The sequence below is a fragment of the Lathyrus oleraceus genome, chromosome 7 (assembly GCF_024323335.1).
Source record: "Lathyrus oleraceus cultivar Zhongwan6 chromosome 7, CAAS_Psat_ZW6_1.0, whole genome shotgun sequence".
NCBI classification, from domain to species: Eukaryota; Viridiplantae; Streptophyta; class Magnoliopsida; order Fabales; family Fabaceae; genus Lathyrus; species Lathyrus oleraceus.
Genome location: NC_066585.1, coordinates 166,421,162 through 166,440,190, shown reverse-complemented (window position 1 = coordinate 166,440,190; position 19,029 = coordinate 166,421,162). Strand labels below are relative to the sequence as shown.

Here is a 19,029-nt window from a genome sequence, read left to right as displayed (position 1 = left end):
TTTTTTTTTAAATTTTTGGATATTTTAAAAAAAAATTCTAACTTAGAAGCAATTCTTTGCCTTTTCTATTTCATTGGAAAAATGAAAATCTACAAAATAAGGAAATCTCTATGAAAGAAAATCTATGACAAAGAATCTAGTAAAGAAAAGGGGATTCGAGATTGCAAAAAGATGGCAAGTTGCATAGGATTATCCTATAAAGAAGTGACCTATTATTCCTCACAGAGAGAAAAATATTGATTAGGTATATGGAAACTTGTTATGTATGCATTATATGCATTATATTTTGAAAAGCTATATTTCACGGTGATTTTTCACACACACAATTAATATCATTCAAACCACTCCCTTTGACATCTTAGTAGTGACTTAAAAACATTGACATATCCGAACTATTGAACTTTAATTATGAGAGGTACTAAAGAATAACTTTTCAATAGAAAATTTGAATATGACCTCAATTATTATCAAGTCTTCCCGTTGGGAGACTAGCCCCACCTCACAAACTTCTGGAACAAAGCTGGTAGAATTTTGAATTCAATTTTTTAGCTTTAACAACCACATGTAGTAATACTAATAATAAAAGAAATTTGAAACTTCTTGGCACATTTTAATTAAATTTGCCTAGTTTTATATCATTTTTTTGGCAAAGGAAAATGACATTAAAAGTAAAAGCAAATCAGAACATCCACCATTAGGATAGCTGCATTTACATGAAAAGAATTTCATTGATTGGATACTTACAAGAAACAAGGTATGAAATAGAGACATCAAAATTGGAAGGAAAAAAAATGAACGATCTTCTAGCTTCACAAATATGCTAAGAATGAAACAGAAGTAAGAAATTCAGCTGATGCCATGAACAAGGCAATTCAGATAAGTTACATTCAATCCTTCAATTCAAAAACAAGCTATTACTTTCAATCAGGGTTTTCTGAAATTTTTGAAGATCCTGTATAGGTTAACCATGATTATCAACCCTATTTAATCATGGTTTAACTCTAACAAATCTATTATGAGACCCTATTTAACCACAATTTACTATGATAAATTTGAGATCATGCTATCTAGCCCATCTGCACATCCTCAAAGGAAACTCTACTTTCAATCCTTGAACACATTATGCAGATATTTTTGGTGACAGTGATGATAGATTTCTTGGTGAGGACAACCCTTTATTCGCTCAATTTCACCTCACATTCTACAAGAAATAGATCATATATAATGGAGAAATCAAACACAATGCAGTCTGAAATTCAATGAGAATGAATATCTAAGATCAGCGCTACCTACTTTATCAGCCTTCGATATAGAGTGTCATAACTGCTCCTGCCTCAATTCTTTTGACATCTTGTAGCGTCAAAATATCCTTTTAACTCTTCACAGCTCCATTCTCCAAACTTTGGCCAAGACAGAGAGACACAAGCTAAACTTGCAATGGATGTACCTACATCAAGAAAATGAAATTTTATCAGTATTTCATGTCATTATGACAGAGAAAATCGATCATAAGAAATCATTCAATATTGTAACACATATTTTGAAGGCACCTTCCTAGCACATATGCTTCAAAACCTGCACAATTTACATTCAACTCACACAGCCATTTGTCAATCAATTTTAACCATAAAAAATAACAGAAATTCAATTCAAAACAAGTTTGAATGAAAACTAGTATCATCTCCCTTGAGCCTGTAACAGAGGAAAAGTTAGTAAACCAGCCGTCATAAGAACCCAAAAACTTGCATATGAAGAACTGGATAAAACCTGAGCTACCAGCAGGAACAAGATCGATACTTTTTTCTGTTTTAACAGAACCATAGTAAACAAAAGTGGAAGAATACACAAGTGTGCCACTCTAATACTAGAATATGGACGCTTCATGATTACAGATACATGAAAATGAGAAACATTGCTAATAATTACATCAACCAGGTCCATATAAATTAAAGCATCATAGAATGCCGGAACATATCCTGTGGTAAGCTATAAGAGTCAGATTCTCGGTAAGTTAGCAAGAAACGGATTTCAATTCAAGTCTCATAACTGTTTACACACAGCCTGCTCAAATCTCCATTCAACAGTCAAGCTACTTAAAATACTGCATTACATTATTACTAGAAACATAAAGGCGACCTACGGCGAATGGGGACACATCATGTCCACCAATCGGCGATTCATAAGTGTTCAAGTTCAGTTATGGATACTCATCAGTAATAAAGTAAAAAAAAACGGAAAAAACGATAAAGATCTCCTTCAGTTATATGAATCTCGATATCTAATTTGTATCCATGCCGTCTCCAACTTGGCTGCAGATAGGACTGACAGCAGAGAAAGATCTCTCAAATGGAGAAGGATGGAACTGTGCATCCCGCCTACGCTTACAACCGATGTTATCAACAGGCGAACTCTCTGCCGCGTCGAGCTTCCTTCGAACGCCTCTCACTGCCTGTTCTTCTGTTGGAGTCAGGGGGAAAATCTGACGACTTGCTAGGCAAAGGGAGCTATGGTTATCATACAGAATTCTCTGGTTACAGTTTTTATCACAGATGTGTGTCAGCCCTGTGAGCTTGCAGCGAAACATGTTTCCGCAAACACGTTCGTTCTGGCATTTCCAGTCGCATTTGTGAACAGAACTCGGACCATCATGGCCCAAAATACTTGACAGATAAATAACATTTGAAGGAGCGGCAACCATAGAATTTCCATATACCTCCATTTCTTCAAATCCAAAGAGAGAAACTTCTAAGATTTCAATCTAATTTCACTCCAACTTTACGGCCTTCCCTGAATCGTCTGCAGGGCCCACCACAACAACATAGAATTCAGTCAAACTCAACAGAAACTGACCCGCTTGTGTCTAATTACTTAACTCATACACTAATTTCACTTTAATTTCCTTCTAACAATAAACTAATTACATACTTATCTACAACTAATTATTCCATTTAAAAATTGATTATAGGTTAAACTTAAAAGAGAAAATTCCTTCCATAAATTTAGATCTCAAACCATAGATGAAAAAGGGAAAACCTAACCTAAATAAACAATATTATATCAAATGAGAGAAACCCAAATGGATTCTCAACAATATCTAATAACAAAATGACATATAAAATATCTGCGAATTCTAATTACCATCATGTCCCTCTCATGCTAATAAGACAAACCCTAAATATCCACATGGGGCAGATCTAAACCAGTGCCAAATTATGATTAACAACAAAACAACATAATTAACACAAATTATGAAAATAATTAATTATTTTCAATAAAAAAACATTAAAAAAAAACTGTATTCAGAAACTTATGAAAATAAAAATAGAATTGTACATAACAAATTAATCAAAAGGGAGAAAATGAACTCACATGCTTTTGAACAAAGTCAAGCTACAAAGTCTTCTTCAACAATATACCTACAAAAATGAGGAAAGAGAAAAAACACCTAACAAATAAAGAGAAATTAATAAGAAAAATGAAAGAAAAAATCTCAACACTCTCTCTCTCTGCACCTAAACCGAACTAACAAAATGGAAATTAGCAAGGAGGGAAGAAGAATGGGACCGAGTATTTATAGAAAGTAATCCACTTACGGACACTGTGGACTTGTGGGTGGGACATAGAGAGATATAGGACAAAACTAAATGCGGGTAAATTTCGGGTAAATTGTGATCCAAATGCGGAATGTGTTGAGATCGGGTCGGGTTGTGTAAGGTGTCAGTGTTTCCATCGATTTTGGATTAACTATCGGATCCAACTGCAACGTTCTTTCTCAACCTGTCGCTTTCTTATTTCTTTTTATTAAATTAAATATTCGTAATAATGTACGATTTTTAATATTATAGTTGTAAGAAATTCTTTCACAATTAATATTGTTTTACAATTTTTAAACAAAAATAGTTACATATTCAAGTTTATTCTTTACAAAGTCAAGTCTAATGTTAATGAGAATAAAATAAATTAGGCGGAGAGAATTAGATGTGAGGCAAAAAAAAGTCCGCACAACTATTTTCCTCTAGTTTAAATTGTCAAAGAATAAGAGCAGCGACCCCAAAAGATTTGACCACTAAAAGGGAATTTGATTCCAACCATAGATTTTACCAATGGTAAGAAGTGACAATTTTAATAGTCTTAAGGACGTAGAAAATTCAACAATAAAGAAGGAAGACCAAGGTAAAACCTCATAAAACCCAGCAATTAAATCATCTTTATGGTCTTTGAAAAGGTCGTCATAAACAGTTTTGTTAGAGTTATGAATGTAAGCTCCATCGCAATTTCCTTTCGCCCAATTTGAATTTGGAGGAGGCTAGATGACCTTCTAATTTGTGGAACTTTAATGAGATGAAAGGGAATGTTAAAAGCAGACCTGAATGCAAATTCAAAATTTGAGTTTCAAGAAGAAAGTCTTGGTCTTTTTTCAGTGATGTTGATTTGAGACCTGACTTATACAATAATAAGCTCCATAGACACTCTTCTATTTTTGAACCTGACACAATTTCTAGCAAACAAAATGGCACTTATACAATAATAAGCTCCATAGACACTCTTCTATTTTTGAACCTGACACAATTTCTAGCAAACAAAATGGCATTGATGAGATAAATGAGAGTTTAGGTGAATATTAGACTACCATGCTTGAAACTGCTTATATCACCCAACAACCATAAAACATCCAAAGAAGTAAAATAGATAAGGGTCTGAAGGAGTGAATTGAGCCAGCACCATAACTTTTTAGCAAACAGACAATCAAAAAAAGATGAAAAGTAGATTTAGAGTTTGACTCACAGAGGGAACACATAGATGCCAAAGAACTACCTCTGAGTTTGAGCATATCATCATCATTATGATCATTAGTGTTCATTAGTCTCCAAACCAAAAGATATTTAGAAGGAGGAATATCAATAGGCCAAATAACATTTGCCCAATTAAGAGACAAAGATGCATGAGCCTTGAAAAGATAAGTATCTTTTAGAATCAAGTCGCCTGAGATAGAATCTTTCCTTACCAAATGATCATCAAGCATACCAAAAGGAGGCTTAATGGTAGATGATCACACTGAATTACACCGTGTTTTTGACTCGGATTTCACATGTTTATTAGGACTTTATTATCATTTTGTTTGTATTAGCTCTCTTTTCTCTTGTTTTCATATATTTAGCACTTTCGGACTCTTTTGGAAGAAACGAAGCAAAAAGACCTAAAATTAGGATTTTTCGACGAAATTACACACATGGCATTTCACATGGCGGCCGCTATAGGAGAAGCCATGAGTCACCAACCCTCAACTAGGAGGTAACCGCCACGTTCCCATGATCCACCCAATTTACACACATGGCGGACGCCATGAAGGAATGGCGGGCGCCATCTTTGGAAGTCACGTTCCCACTAAGGGGAAGTTGGAGGGCACCATGGTCTTTACAAGCTGCTGAAAACCTCTATAAATAGCTCGTTCCATTTCGTTTTCTAATTATCCAACTTAGTTTTACAACACTAAGCATATATTTATCATTTGTAATAGCGATAATCTGTCACATCGGGGGGTTATCGCACCTTTGTGAGATTGAGTTGGGTCACTTCGAGTTGTTGTCGTCTTTAGCTTCAGGAGTCGGAGGTTTATTTTTGTACCAGAATCGAAGCCTCCATTTGGAGCAGGTTCTTATTTATCGCTTTATTTATTTATTTCCCGCATCGCTTTTATTTTATTTACTTTCTGTCTACGCTTTTATTTTATTTCTTTTCCGCACTCGCTTTACTTTATTTATTTTCCGCACTCGCTTTATTTTATTTATTTCCCGCACTCGCTTTACTTTATTTATTTCCCGCACTCGCTTTATTTTATTTATTTTCCGCACTCGCTTTACTTTATTTATTTTACGCACTTTACTCGCTCTTTACGCCTCACATTCTAAAACAAACTTTTCATCATGATTAACACCGTTGTGTTTGTTTGTGTTACCATGTCTGGCTAAATCTTTTAAAGGTTAGAATGTAAGGATCACGGTTAAAGTAATGTTTCACATATTGAATCTGTAGAAATACTTTAAAGGTTGTTTTGATTTTTAACTTTAGTTTTCTAAAACAAACTTGCTTAGTTTTAATTATTCGAGGAGTGCGAAAGCACCCTGGCTTAGTAACTAGGAACTTTTATCACTTTAAGGATAAACTATTTTTGAAACTGTTTTCGGACGCGTTGATAGATTTAAAATCAGGAAACTCCTTGGGTAAACTTTCCAAATCAAAATCACTTTTCAACTAAGTTTACGAGTCTCAATTCTTAAAAATAGGTTTACTACTTTAGCGTTCTGCGCACCTTTTATAAGTGACAATAAAAGGCCTTAATTTAAGGGTAAACTTGGTTAAGAATACGCGAAAGCGACAGTTCCTGTTAAATTGATTCTTTTCAAGAGTAGAAAATATTGCCTCATAAGTAGTTCTATTTAGACAATCGAAACATCACTTAACTGACGTGAAATACATTCGACCTGTCTTTATATGCATTTATTATTTACCGTTATTTTGCAAACCCAATATCTCTTTTATACCGTCTTAGATAAACATCATAGCGATAGTAATCAATAGATTGACAATTGGTCTTTGTGGGATCGATATTCTTTTATATTACTTTGACGTAATTCGTGCACTTGCGAATCAACACGATCAAGTTTTTGGCACCGTTGCCGGGGACCAACTTCGTCAAATTTCGTACCCTGTTGTTACACCGTATAGACTAAGGCATTATTAGCCGGTAAATGCGAAGAACCCGTAGTATCGGAAATTTAGTAGATCCTTTAGCGGAACCCGAACGTTATACTCGTAGACGCCTCTTACTCATCCGAATTAAGAAAGCTAAGGCCGAGAATCGCGATAGGAGACCTCTTAAGGAATTCGCCCAACCCTCTGATGAGGAACCTAGTTCGAGTATAGTAAACCCCCTTATTCCTGCTAACAATTTCGAACTAAAACCGTCTTTGTTGCAATTAGTGCAACAAAACCAATACGCGGGTCTCGCAACCGAGAACCTGAATCAACATTTAAAAGTTTTTATCCAACTAGCCGACACCTTTAAATCTAACGGCGCTTCACCCGATGCGATCCGTTTAAGATTATTTCCTTTCTCCCTCAGGGATAGAGCACGTTCATGGCTAGATTCACTTCCAGCTAACTCAATAACTACCTGGGAAGACCTTAGGAGAGTATTCCTTGCTAGATATTTCCCCCCTAGTAAGACCGTTGTTCTTCGAAACCAAATAAATAGATTTGCTCAAAACCAAGGAGAATCGCTTTTCGAAGCTTGGGAGAGATATAAAGAGCTATTAAGAGTCTGTCCACACCATGGCCTAGAACAATGGTTGATCGTTCATACCTTCTACAATGGACTCCATTATAACACCAAGATGAGCATCGACGCTGCCGCAGGGTATGGCCAAAAACCATTACCAATGGGGAACTGAACGAGCATCAATAGAGAAAAAGGAGACCCAAGGTGGAATACATGAGGTAAGCTCTCTATACATGATGCAGGCGAAAATGGACGCTTTATCCCTTTGGATCGAACATATGTCTACAAACACTAACACCGTAGCAGTAGTCCATATAGAATGCAAACTTTGTGGATCTAAAGGACACGAATCGGCGGAGTGTAACCTTTTGAACGAACTGAATACCGACCAAGTGAATTACACCCAAGGTAACCCATTTTCAAACACTTACAACCCTGGATGGAAGAATCATCCAAATTTCTCCTATAAAAACCAGAACCCTATCAAAATTCATGCACCTCAGAGACCGCAAGGTTATAAAGCCCAAAAACCAAACCAACCTATGCAAGTTGTGCCCCATAAGTCTAACCTTGAGAAGATCATGGAAAGCTTTATATCGGGCCAGACTCAGCAAAATAAAGAATTCCTAAACCAAAACATTCACGTAAATGAACTTATAACGCAATTAGGAACCAAGGTTGATCAGATAATCACTCACAACAAGATGCTTGAAACCCAGATCTCACAGGTAGCACAAAACCAAGCCCCACAAACTACACCTGGAGGCCAATTCCCTGGACAACCTCAACCAAACCCTCGAGGGTAAGCTAACGCTATCTCGTTACGAAGTGGGACCGCTTACGAAGGGCCTCGTAACCCAGCAATGAGCGAGTCCAAAACTTTTATACCTACCAACCAAGAAAAGGAACCAGAGGAACCCGAGAAACAAACCAACCAAGAAGGTGAAGCCAAGGATAAAACTTACAAACTGCCACCCCCGTAGAAACCACCAATCCCATATCCCAAAGACTTAAACAAACCAAAATTAACAACCAATACCAAAAATTTATAAAAGTGATAGAAAAGCTTCATGTAGAGATTCCTTTCATCGAAGCTATCACCCAAATTCCGTCTTACACCAAATTTCTCAAAGACATCTTAACCAACAAGCGTAGGCTCGACGATCCAAAACCCTTGGAATACAACTTTATTTTCGAGGATAAACTTGCTAAGAAGGAGAAAGACCCTGGTAGTTTTTCTATACCTTGCATTTTAGAGAGTCATGTGATCGACAAAGCTTTCCTAAACTTAGGCGCTAGTGTAAGTTTAATGCCCTTAACTGTATGTAAAAGGTTAAACCTAGGAGAATTGCAACCAACTAAGATGTCCCTTCAATTAGCCGATAGGTCTGTTAAGTATCCTGTAGGCATTTTAGAAGACATCCCAGTTAGGATCGGTCAACTTTATATCCCAACAGACTTTATGGTCATGGATATCAAAGAAGACGAAGATATCCCTATCCTTTTAGGTAGACCATTCTTATCAACAGCCAGAGCTATAATAGATGTTAAAAGAGGGAAATTAACCTTTGAAGTAGGGGATGAAAAGATCAAGTTCATTCTTTCGAAATTCCTGATGACACCAAATCTAGGAGACGCATGTTATGTGATCGATATCATAGATGAATGCATAAGAGAATTCGATCAAGGAGAACCTAAGATCGAACCATTTTTAAACTCGAATGAAAAGGATGACGAGTTAGAAAAAACGAAACCTCACACTAACGAATGTATGGATCTTACTCCAAACCCTTCACCTAATTCTCAAAAACCTACCCAAGAACTTAAGGAACTACCCAAGAACCTAAGATATGAGTTTTTGGATGAAGAAATGAACCGCCCAGTAATAGTTAGTGCCACCTTAAATCAAGACGAGACGAATCGACTCTTGAATGTTTTAAGAAGATACCTCTCTGCCTTAGGGTACAACATCTCTGATTTAAAAGGTATCAGCCCATCCGTGTGTATGCACAGGATCTCACTAGAGAAGGATTCAAAACCTTCCAGAGAACATCAGAGAAGAATCAACCCTGTAATGAGCGAGGTGGTGAAGAAGGAAGTCCTTAAACTACTGGAAGCTGGTATAATTTATCATATTTATGATAGTAAGTGGGTAAGTCATATACATGTGGTACCCAAGAAGGGAGGCATCACAGTCGTGCATAACAAAAAGGGAGAGCATGTCGCTAAATGCATAGAAGGCTGATGGCATATGTGCATAGATTATAGGAAGCTCAACAAGGCAATTAGGAAAGACCATTCCCCCTTCCATTCATAGATCAAATGCTGGAGCGTCTTGCCAGACACTCTTACTTTTGTTATCTTGATGGATATTCTGGATTTTTCCAAATACCCATTCACCCTGAGGATCAAGAGAAAACAACCTTTACCTGACCTTGCGGAACGTTCGCTTACAGACGAATGTCGTTTGGACTCTGTAATGCGCCAGCTACTTTCCAATGTTGTATGATTTCAATCTTCGCAGATTATCTCAACGGAATTATGGAAGTATTTATGGACGACTTCTCAGTGTGTGGATTAGACTTTGAAGACTGCCTTATTAACCTTGAGAAAATCCTAGAGAGATGAGTAGAAGTTAACCTTGTGTTAAACTGGGAGAAGTGCCACTTTATGGTTAAAGAGGGCATAGTGTTAGGACATATAATATCTGAAAGAGGCATTGAGGTCGATAAAGCAAAGATAGAAGTTATAGAAAACCTTAACCCTCCTAAGACAATCAGAGAAGTCTGTAGTTTCCTTGGACACGCCGCTTCTATCGACGCTTCATAAAAGACTTTTCTAAAATAACAAAACCCCTGATCGGGCTTCTGATGAAAGACGTTGAATTCATTTTCGATGAAAAATGAATTGAGGCCTTTAACCATTTAAAACAAGCATTAATTTCAGCACCCATTCTACAAATTCCAGATTGGACTAAACCCTTCGAAATAATGTGTGATGCTAGTGATTTCGCTATAGGAGTTGTTCTAGGGCAAAGAAAATATAAGAAACTATGTGTAATATATTACGCTAGTAGAACCCTAGATGCCGCTCAATTAAATTATACAACAACAGAGAAGGAACTCTTAGCTGTAGTTTTCGCAATCGATGAATTTAAGTCTTATCTTGTAGGATCTAAGATTATAGTCTATACAGACCATGCAACTATCTGTTACCTTCTGAGCAAAAAGGATGCAAAACCTAGATTACTCAGGTGGATCCTTTTGCTACAAGAATTCGACTTAGATATTAGAGACAAAAAAGGAACAGAAAACGTAGTTGCTGACCATCTTTCCAGATTAGAGCATTTGAATCCAGATCGTTTACCTATAAATGATGACTTCACCTATGACAGACTGATAGCTAAGATAGATATCGTTCCCCTTGAACCTGATAGAGACAACTTTGAGACGATTTCAGAAATTAGCAGAGTACCATGGTACGCTGATTTTGTGAACTATCTAGCCGCTGATATCATACCACTTGACCTCAACTATCAACAGAAGAAGAAATTCTTTAAAGATATAAGACACTTCTATTGGGACGAACCACTCCTTTTCAAAAGAGGAACTGATAACATATTTCGATGCTGCGTACCGGAAGAAGAAGTCAAAAACATTATAGAGCATTGTCATTCTTCACCCTATGGTGGACATTCAAGCACATCCAAGACATACGCTAAGATCCTCAAACTGGTCTTTATTGACCGACATTATGGCGTGATATCCATGCTTATATTGTCCGATGTGACCGGTGCCAGCACGCTGGAAACATCTCAAGACATGACGAAATGCCTTTGAAGAACATCCAAGAAGTAGAACTATTTGACATTTGGGGTATTGATTTCATGGGACCTTTTCCATCTTCATTGGGAAACAAGTACATTTTGGTAGCCGTTGACTATCTGTCCAAGTGGATAGAAGCTATAGCCGCACCCACCAACGACACAAGAGTAGTCATCAAGATGTTCAAGAATAATATCTTTCCCAAATTTGGAGTGCCACGACTTGTCATAAGTGATGGTGGATCACATTTTATATCCAGGATATTTAATAAACTCTTAAGGAAACATGGAGTAAAACACAGAGTAACAACACCATATCACCCCCAGACTAATGGTCAAGTGGAAGTATCTAACAGAGAGATTAAGTAGATCTTAGAGAAAACTGTATCAATATCTAGAAAAGACTGGTCTGAAAAGCTAACAGAAGCACCGTGGGCTTACAGAACTGCTTACAAAACCCCTATTGGAACTACACCGTACCAGTTGGTCTACGGGAAGTCATGCCACTTACCTTTTGAACTCAAGCACAAGGCATATTGGGCCATCAAGACCCTAAATTTGGATTACCTAGCGTCTGGCAAAAAGCGAATCCTTGATATTCACAAATTGGAGGAACTCTGCCAGAGCGCTTACGAGAATGTTGTTATATACAAAGAAAGAACCAAAGCTTGCGTTCGAGATGGACAAGCCCCTTTTGAAGTTAATATAAGTGACTCTGTTCTCCTCTTCAATTCGAGATTACGACTTTTTCCAGGTAAGTTGCGTTCGAGATGGACAAACCCCTTTGAAGTTTCCAAAATCCTAAAATCTAGAGCAGTTGAAATCCGGAACAACTCCTGTAATCCGTTTGTGGTAAATGGACAAAGACTGAAGCAATACCATATTCCTGTTGCATCACCTGCACACACTGCACCTTCTTCCTCTAACCCTTTTGCAGGTACCACTCCCGGTTTCTACATCACCGAGGAGATGTGGCGCGAGCACCTGGCTCGTGAGGAAAGGCGTGACACCCTCCTGAATACCATAAACCAACAACTGTCAGATAATATGAGTTTTATGGTAGCTTCCCAGCAGCGTAGTGAGCAAGCACATCAGACTGTCACTAATTCCTTGCTTGTGATCACTAATGAGCAGCAATGCCCGCGACAGGCTAATGAGTGTCACTTCGCTCTCATCGAGGCCACCCAAGGATCTCTCCTAGGTCGCTCTCAGCAACTGCAGGAAGGACTTAGTACTCGAACCAGACGTCGTCGACCCAGGCATCCTGACCAGGGTGGTGACGGTACTGGTGCTCACCCCTATCTCTCTCTCTCTCTCTCTCTCTCTCTCTCTCTCTCTCTCTCTCTCCAGGTTACTCCTACCCTATCTCATATCGAAACATTAAGGACAATGTTCGATTTAAGTGTGGGAGGAGATTTTATCGCTTTCCATCTTTCCTTTATTTTTATTGCTTTTTATCGCTTTCCATCTTTCCTTTATTTTTATTGCTTTTTATCGCTTTCCTTTACTTTTATCGCTTTTTACTATTTTCCTTTAATTTTAGTATGTTTTGTGTTTTAGTTGTTTATTTTTCCTTTCAATAAAATAACATGTGTCTGACGAGTCATATGTGTAGTGTATCCGTATTTCTCCCATTTATTTAACCTTACCAAAAAAAAATTTAGCCAAGAAAACAGTACATCTTGAATATTCAGGCTATAAGACAGGTTTATAACATGATGTAAAAGACTTGGGAAAACTTTTTCTAAAAATCGGTATTATCTTAGCACCTTAGGCTTCATGATTATAAGAGTCGATCCCGATACCCCATATGTTGTAGCCCTAATTTTTGTTCCAAGTAAGTCCTTAAGTAATTTATCCTTGCAGTCAGCTCCGGCTTAACCATGCTCTACGTAGGGGACCGATGAAAATAAGTGAATGATCACAAAAATTCCTGCTTTGTTCTCAAATTGCATGAAAATCCGGGCTAGATGACTCTCACACGGTCATTTAACCCATCAAAATAAAAACATATGCGGAACATGCAGAAGAAAAATAAAAAAATAAGCCTATTTGTTTGTTGGTTCAGAGGTATCTGGTGTTGAACTTGGTAGGGTGGATTACGATCCAATCCCCCACAACTGCAAATTGGGTTAAATAAAAGGGTTACACCAACTTATGTACCGGAGCCCCATGCTTAGAAAAATAAAAAATAATAAGCCTACTTGTTTGTTGGTTCAGAGGTATCTGGTGCCGAACTTGGTAGGGTGGATTACGATCCAATCCCCCACAACTGCAAATTGGGTTGAATAAAAAGGTTATACCAACTTATGTACCAGAGCCCCATGCTTAAGATCATAATCACTAACCGGTCACTTTACTATGAGTATGTATGGATAACGGGCTTAATGTGATTGCACTTGAATGAAAAGGACTTTAAGAAAACAAAAAGAAGGCTTAGGTATGGTGGGGTAATGTGGATTGATTTGTATAGGAACGAAGCCTACAACCGTAATTGCGGGAAGTGTCACTACAATACCCTTAGTTCGATTCGTTAGTACGTATCAGTACATCCCTTGAATGAACTTGTAAGCCTTTTTGCCTCAAATTAACTCTAGTTGATACTGATTTTCTTGCATAAACTATAAAGAGTTTTGCTTGAGGACAAGCAAAGGTTTAAGTGTGGGAGAATTTGATCACACTGAATTACACCGTGTTTTTGACTCGGATTTCACATGTTTATTAGGACTTTATTATCATTTTGTTTGTATTATGCTCTCTTTTCTCTTGTTTTCAGATATTTAGCACTTTCGGAGTCTTTTGGAAGAAACAAAGCAAAAAGACCTAAAATTAGGGTTTTCCGGCGAAATTACACACATGGTGTTTCACATGGCGAACGCTATAGGAGAAGCCATGAGTCACCAGCCCTCAACTAGGAGGTAACCGCCACGTTCCCATGATCCACCCCATTTACACACATGGCGGGCGCCATGAAGGGATGGTGGGCGCCACCTTTGGAAGTCACGTTCCCACTAAGGGGAAGTTGGAGGGCACCATGGTCTTTACAAGTTGCTGAAAACCTCTATAAATAGATCGTTCCATTTTGTTTTCTAATTATCCAACTTAGTTTTACAACACTAAACATATATTTATCATTTGTAATAGCGATAATCCATCACATTGGGGGGTTATCGCACCTTTGTGAGATTGAGTTGGGTCACTTCGAGTTGTTGTCGTCTTTAGCTTCAGAAGTCGGAGGTTTATTTTTGTACCAGAATCGAAACCTCCATTTGGAGCAGGTTCTTATTTATCGCTTTATTTATTTATTTCCCGCATCACTTTTATTTTATTTAATTTTTGTCTATGCTTTTATTTTATTTATTTTTTGAACTCGCTTTACTTTATTTATTTTCCACACTCGCTTTATTTTATTTATTTCCCGCACTCGCTTTACTTTATTTATTTCCCGCACTCTCTTTATTTTATTTATTTTCCGCACTCGCTTTACTTTATTTATTTTATGCACTTTACTCGCTCTTTACACCTCACATTCTAAAACAAACTTTTCATCATGATTAACATCGTTGTGTTTGTTTGTGTTACCATGTCTGGCTAAATCTTTTAAAGGTTAAAATGTAAGGATCGCGGTTAAAGTAATGTTTCACATATTGAATCTGTAGAAATACTTTAAAGGTTGTTTTGATTTTTAACTTGAGTTTTCTAAAACTAACTTGGTTAGTTTTAATTATTCGAGGAGTGCGAAAGCACCCTGGCTTAGTAACTAATTTTTATCACTTTAAGGAAAAACTATTTTTGAAACTGTTCTCGGACGTGTTGATAGATTTAAAATCAGGAAACTCCTTGGGTAAACTTTCCAAATCAAAATCACTTTTCAACTAAGTTTACGAGTCTCATTTCTTAAAAATAGGTTTACTACTTTAGCATTCTGTGTACATTTTATAAGTGACAATAAAAAGCCTTAATTTAAGGGTAAACTCGGTTCTGAATACGCGAAAGCGATAGTTCCTGTTAAATGGATTCTTTTCAAGAGTAGAAAATATTGCCTCATAAGTAGTTCTATTTAGATAATCGAAACATCACTTAACTGACGTGAAATACATTCAACCTGACTTTACGTGCATTTATTATTTACCGTTATTTTGCAAACCCAATATCTCTTTTATATTGTCTTAGATAAACACCGTAACGATAGTAATCGATAGATTGACGATTGGTCTCTGTGGGATCGATATTCTTTTATATTACTTTGACGTAATTCGTGCACTTGCGGATCAACACGATCAGTAGACAACTTAAGGCAAACCTCGGGGAAAAGATCATGCCAATCAGGAGGTATAATCCTGACATTATCACCAATAAACTCTGCCAGCTCAGCATGGATCGATATACCTTGAGAAGAAAGTAAATCAGGATCAAGCATTGATAAAACTGGATCACCACACCAGCTGTCTTTCCAAAAAGAGATGGAAGAACCATTACTAGGAAGCTAAATTGAATTAGTGGAGATCACTAACAACTCATATTTAAAAGTGGACTAAAGAGAAGAAAAGATGTGATACCTAATAAAGCCAAATGATATCTTCACTCTAGCTCTCAACAGATTAGCCCAAGGCTTCCCACTAGTTTAAGGTTGTTGGCTTCATTTAAGCAGATGAGTGACTTGATACCAAGACCCCCATGAGGAATAGGCTTGCAAAGGAATTTCCAAGAAATAGTAATTAATTTCCTTTTTTTACATCATTGTTCCAAATGAAATTCCTAATAGTTTCTTCAATCCTTTTGAGAGTAGCATTAGGCCAGGCATAAACAAAAATATAGTGAATGAGCATACTTTATATCACAGATTTAACTAGGCAACCCCTATTTGCAATTGAGAGAAGATAACATTTCCAAGCATAGATCTTGGATAGGATTTTATTAGCAATAGGATGTAAGTGATGCGCTTTCACCCTGCCTTTGAAAATAGTCACACCTAAGTAATTAATAGGGAAATTACCTTTAGAAAAACGAGTTCTAGCCACAAAAACATCAAGTCTAGCATCTGACATTGAACCATAATAAATGGTGGATTTTGATTGACTAAAGATTTGACCAAAAGTAGCGAAATCTCTCGAGAAGACATAATTGAGAGTTGTAATATTAGAGAATTTTCCTTTGTAGACTATGAAAGTATCATCGGCATACAAAGTATATAAAAGAACTTTAACTTGTCTTGCTCCGAGCATAAGGTCAACCTTTATTTTCTTGTACAAGCAAAGAAAGACTTATACTAAGGACATTTTCATACAAACAAAAATAAAATAGGAGAGAGAAGGTCACCCTACCTCACCGCTCTATTACATTTAAAGAATTCATGAGTTGTGTAACACCCATTTTTCTACCCCAAAATATTTAACATATAATCAGAGTAAATAAGCACACATATAAACAAAAGGGCGTCACATCGACGTTTTCAAAAACTAAAAGCTTTCAAAAACCAACAATACACCTGGTCATTTAAATTAACACATCTCAATTATCATGAATATTCAAGCATATGTGTTCGTAGCGGAAAATAAAGAATACTCATGCATATTATAAAATGATCAATGTCCCATACCATGATCATCTCTCAACAATCATCTCAAGATAAAATAACTCAAGTAATAACACACTGCATCTCCAATGAGATATGAGTTTGATACTACCAATCTACCCAGTGTTACATGACCAGAGCATTGACTAATGACCTAATCGTCAAACTAAAATACGGAAACTCTCCAGCTAATCTCGAGCGAGCTACCGCCCTCCTACTTCAGTGATACTACTCTGGAGTATCTGCACGATACCCATGTAAAGGTAACATTCAAACAGAAAGGGTGAGAATTCAAATCATTATGAAATAGCATAATAAGGCACAATGATTAAATTAACAATTGAAGGAATTCATCACACCTTGGATAATCATGTCAATAATATTAACCAACATTTATTTCACACGTTTCAAACATACATTAACACTCAAGAAGTTAATACTAAAATTCAATGCAATATTCTCAAATATACACATAATCACAATTATCACATAATCACATATTTCACCAAGTTAAGTATCCAAACATCACCAAATTCAATTACCATATCTCATACACACATCACAATCACAACCATGCAAACATTCAACTATCACATGACTCTAATGTGACTCAATGCAAGACATGTGACTCTATACATGTGGTACCATCTACTACCTCGCCTATTTCCATTAAGGATCAACGAGTGCTCATCTACCTCGCCTATTTCCAATTCAGGATCAACGAGTGCTACATCTACCTCACCTGTTTCCAATTAGGATCAATGAGTGCTACATCTACCTCACCTATTTCCAATTAAGGATCAATGGGTGCTCATGTGAACCCATAGTTTCACCACTTCCATAATGAAGTCGACCATGCTATGAATGAATGCACACATACCAACACATATGCAATTAAGATCATCTCTACCATCTTAACATTCCACATATAACCATAACTCAACTCTATGAGTTATCCACCAATGGTACATATACACATTCATAACAACATATCATCCACAATTACAGATACACATTCATAACAATATATCATTCACAATCCACCAATGGTACATATACACATCCATAACAATATATCATTCATAATTATGCATCACACCATTCATCATGCAATAACCAATTCGTCTTACCACATGAATAATATCAACAAATAACCACAACTCATTAACATCTGAACATCATCGACATAACAACATAATTATCACGCAATCATATTACAACAATGCAACGATTCATCAACCAAACGTATAACCCAATATATTTATTAATACAGTAGGCATCTGAATATTATTAAAACATATTAACAATCAATACCATGTTTTAGGTATGAGCATTAGCTTTCTAACGCTTCAAACGCCGCCAAAATCGAACTTACGAGTTAAAAGTTATGATCAAAGTCGTGCATGAAGACATTACTAAAAGTTGTTGTTTATTAAATTTTCCAACATAATTTTCATCTTCTTCAACCCCCAGAACATCCATGAAATAATCTCCAAAGTTATTTTATTCCTGAAACAAAGTTATAGTCCTCTGTTTCAGCTATCCAACGCTTCGAACGGCACTCGATTTGGACTTACGGATCAGAAGTTATGACCAAAACGATTTCGACAATAAAACATAAAAACAGGTCGCGAGTGTGACGGACAACATGCAGAATTTTCCGCGGTTTTCATCGTTGGAGGACTTCCGGACCTCCGATGTCGATTCCGTAAAAAGTCAAACGTTCAGAAAATTATACTCATACAATCCTCCAGATATATAACGTTAATTTGCAATTTTAACACAATCAATCACCACAATCAAGCATAATCATCAAAACCTAACAATCCTAAAATCATGCAAATTAGGGATTTTAACCTAAATATACATCTACCCATTGACCCGATCATACTAACCCATAATAATAAGGATTCCCCCCTTACCTCTTCAATTTGATGGAAACCCTAACTCTTCTCTTTACTTTTCCTCTCCTCTTTCTCTATTGCCTTCAATGTTTAAATGAATTCTAATTCTCACCCTCCTCACCTCTTACTATTTATATTAGTATTCTAGTTGGGCTTAAATCATGACATTCATCTAATTTAATTACTAGGCCCAATAATACCTAATATTTAAATATCTCTTATTTAAATTTAAATAAATTAAATCACTCACTATGCACACCAAGTTAGTTAATTCAATTATTTAATTATATCAACTAAATAATTAATTAACACACCAAATTAATTAATATACTCGATCATTATACTACCTAACAACCGATTAATTACTTAACACTCCAAATAATTAAATATAATATAATAATAATAATAATATAAGAATTAATTACTAAAATTGGGTTGTTACAAGTTG

The 19,029-nt window shown here is 36.5% G+C and overlaps 1 protein-coding gene and 1 non-coding gene across 3 annotated transcripts; both read right to left on the bottom strand.

The window, feature by feature from the left end:
* Positions 1-669: 669 nt before the first annotated feature.
* LOC127105663 (uncharacterized) lies at positions 670-3,564 on the bottom strand. 2 transcript variants are annotated; one of them, XM_051042865.1, is made up of 4 exons: positions 3,370-3,564; positions 1,551-2,796; positions 1,294-1,447; positions 670-1,201 (listed from the first exon to the last, which is right to left on the bottom strand). In XM_051042865.1, the coding sequence occupies exon 2, from the start codon at positions 2,717-2,719 to the stop codon at positions 2,279-2,281; it is 441 nt and encodes a 146-aa protein (XP_050898822.1). In that variant the 5' UTR covers positions 2,720-2,796; positions 3,370-3,564; the 3' UTR covers positions 670-1,201; positions 1,294-1,447; positions 1,551-2,278. The 2 variants fall into 2 exon arrangements, with proteins under 2 accessions (XP_050898822.1, XP_050898821.1); XM_051042864.1 differs by having other exon boundaries at positions 1,294-2,796.
* Positions 3,565-7,232: 3,668 nt separating this feature from the next.
* LOC127109339 (small nucleolar RNA R71) lies at positions 7,233-7,339 on the bottom strand. The gene has a single exon (XR_007796652.1). It is a non-coding gene; the product is annotated as a small nucleolar RNA R71 (small nucleolar RNA).
* Between the last annotated feature and the right edge of the window lie 11,690 nt (positions 7,340-19,029).

What these genes read in the sequence shown, in the direction of transcription:
- LOC127105663 (XM_051042864.1), bottom strand. Translation starts at nt 2,719, where the DNA reads ATGGAGGTATATGGAAATTCTATGGTTGCCGCTCCTTCAAATGTTATT.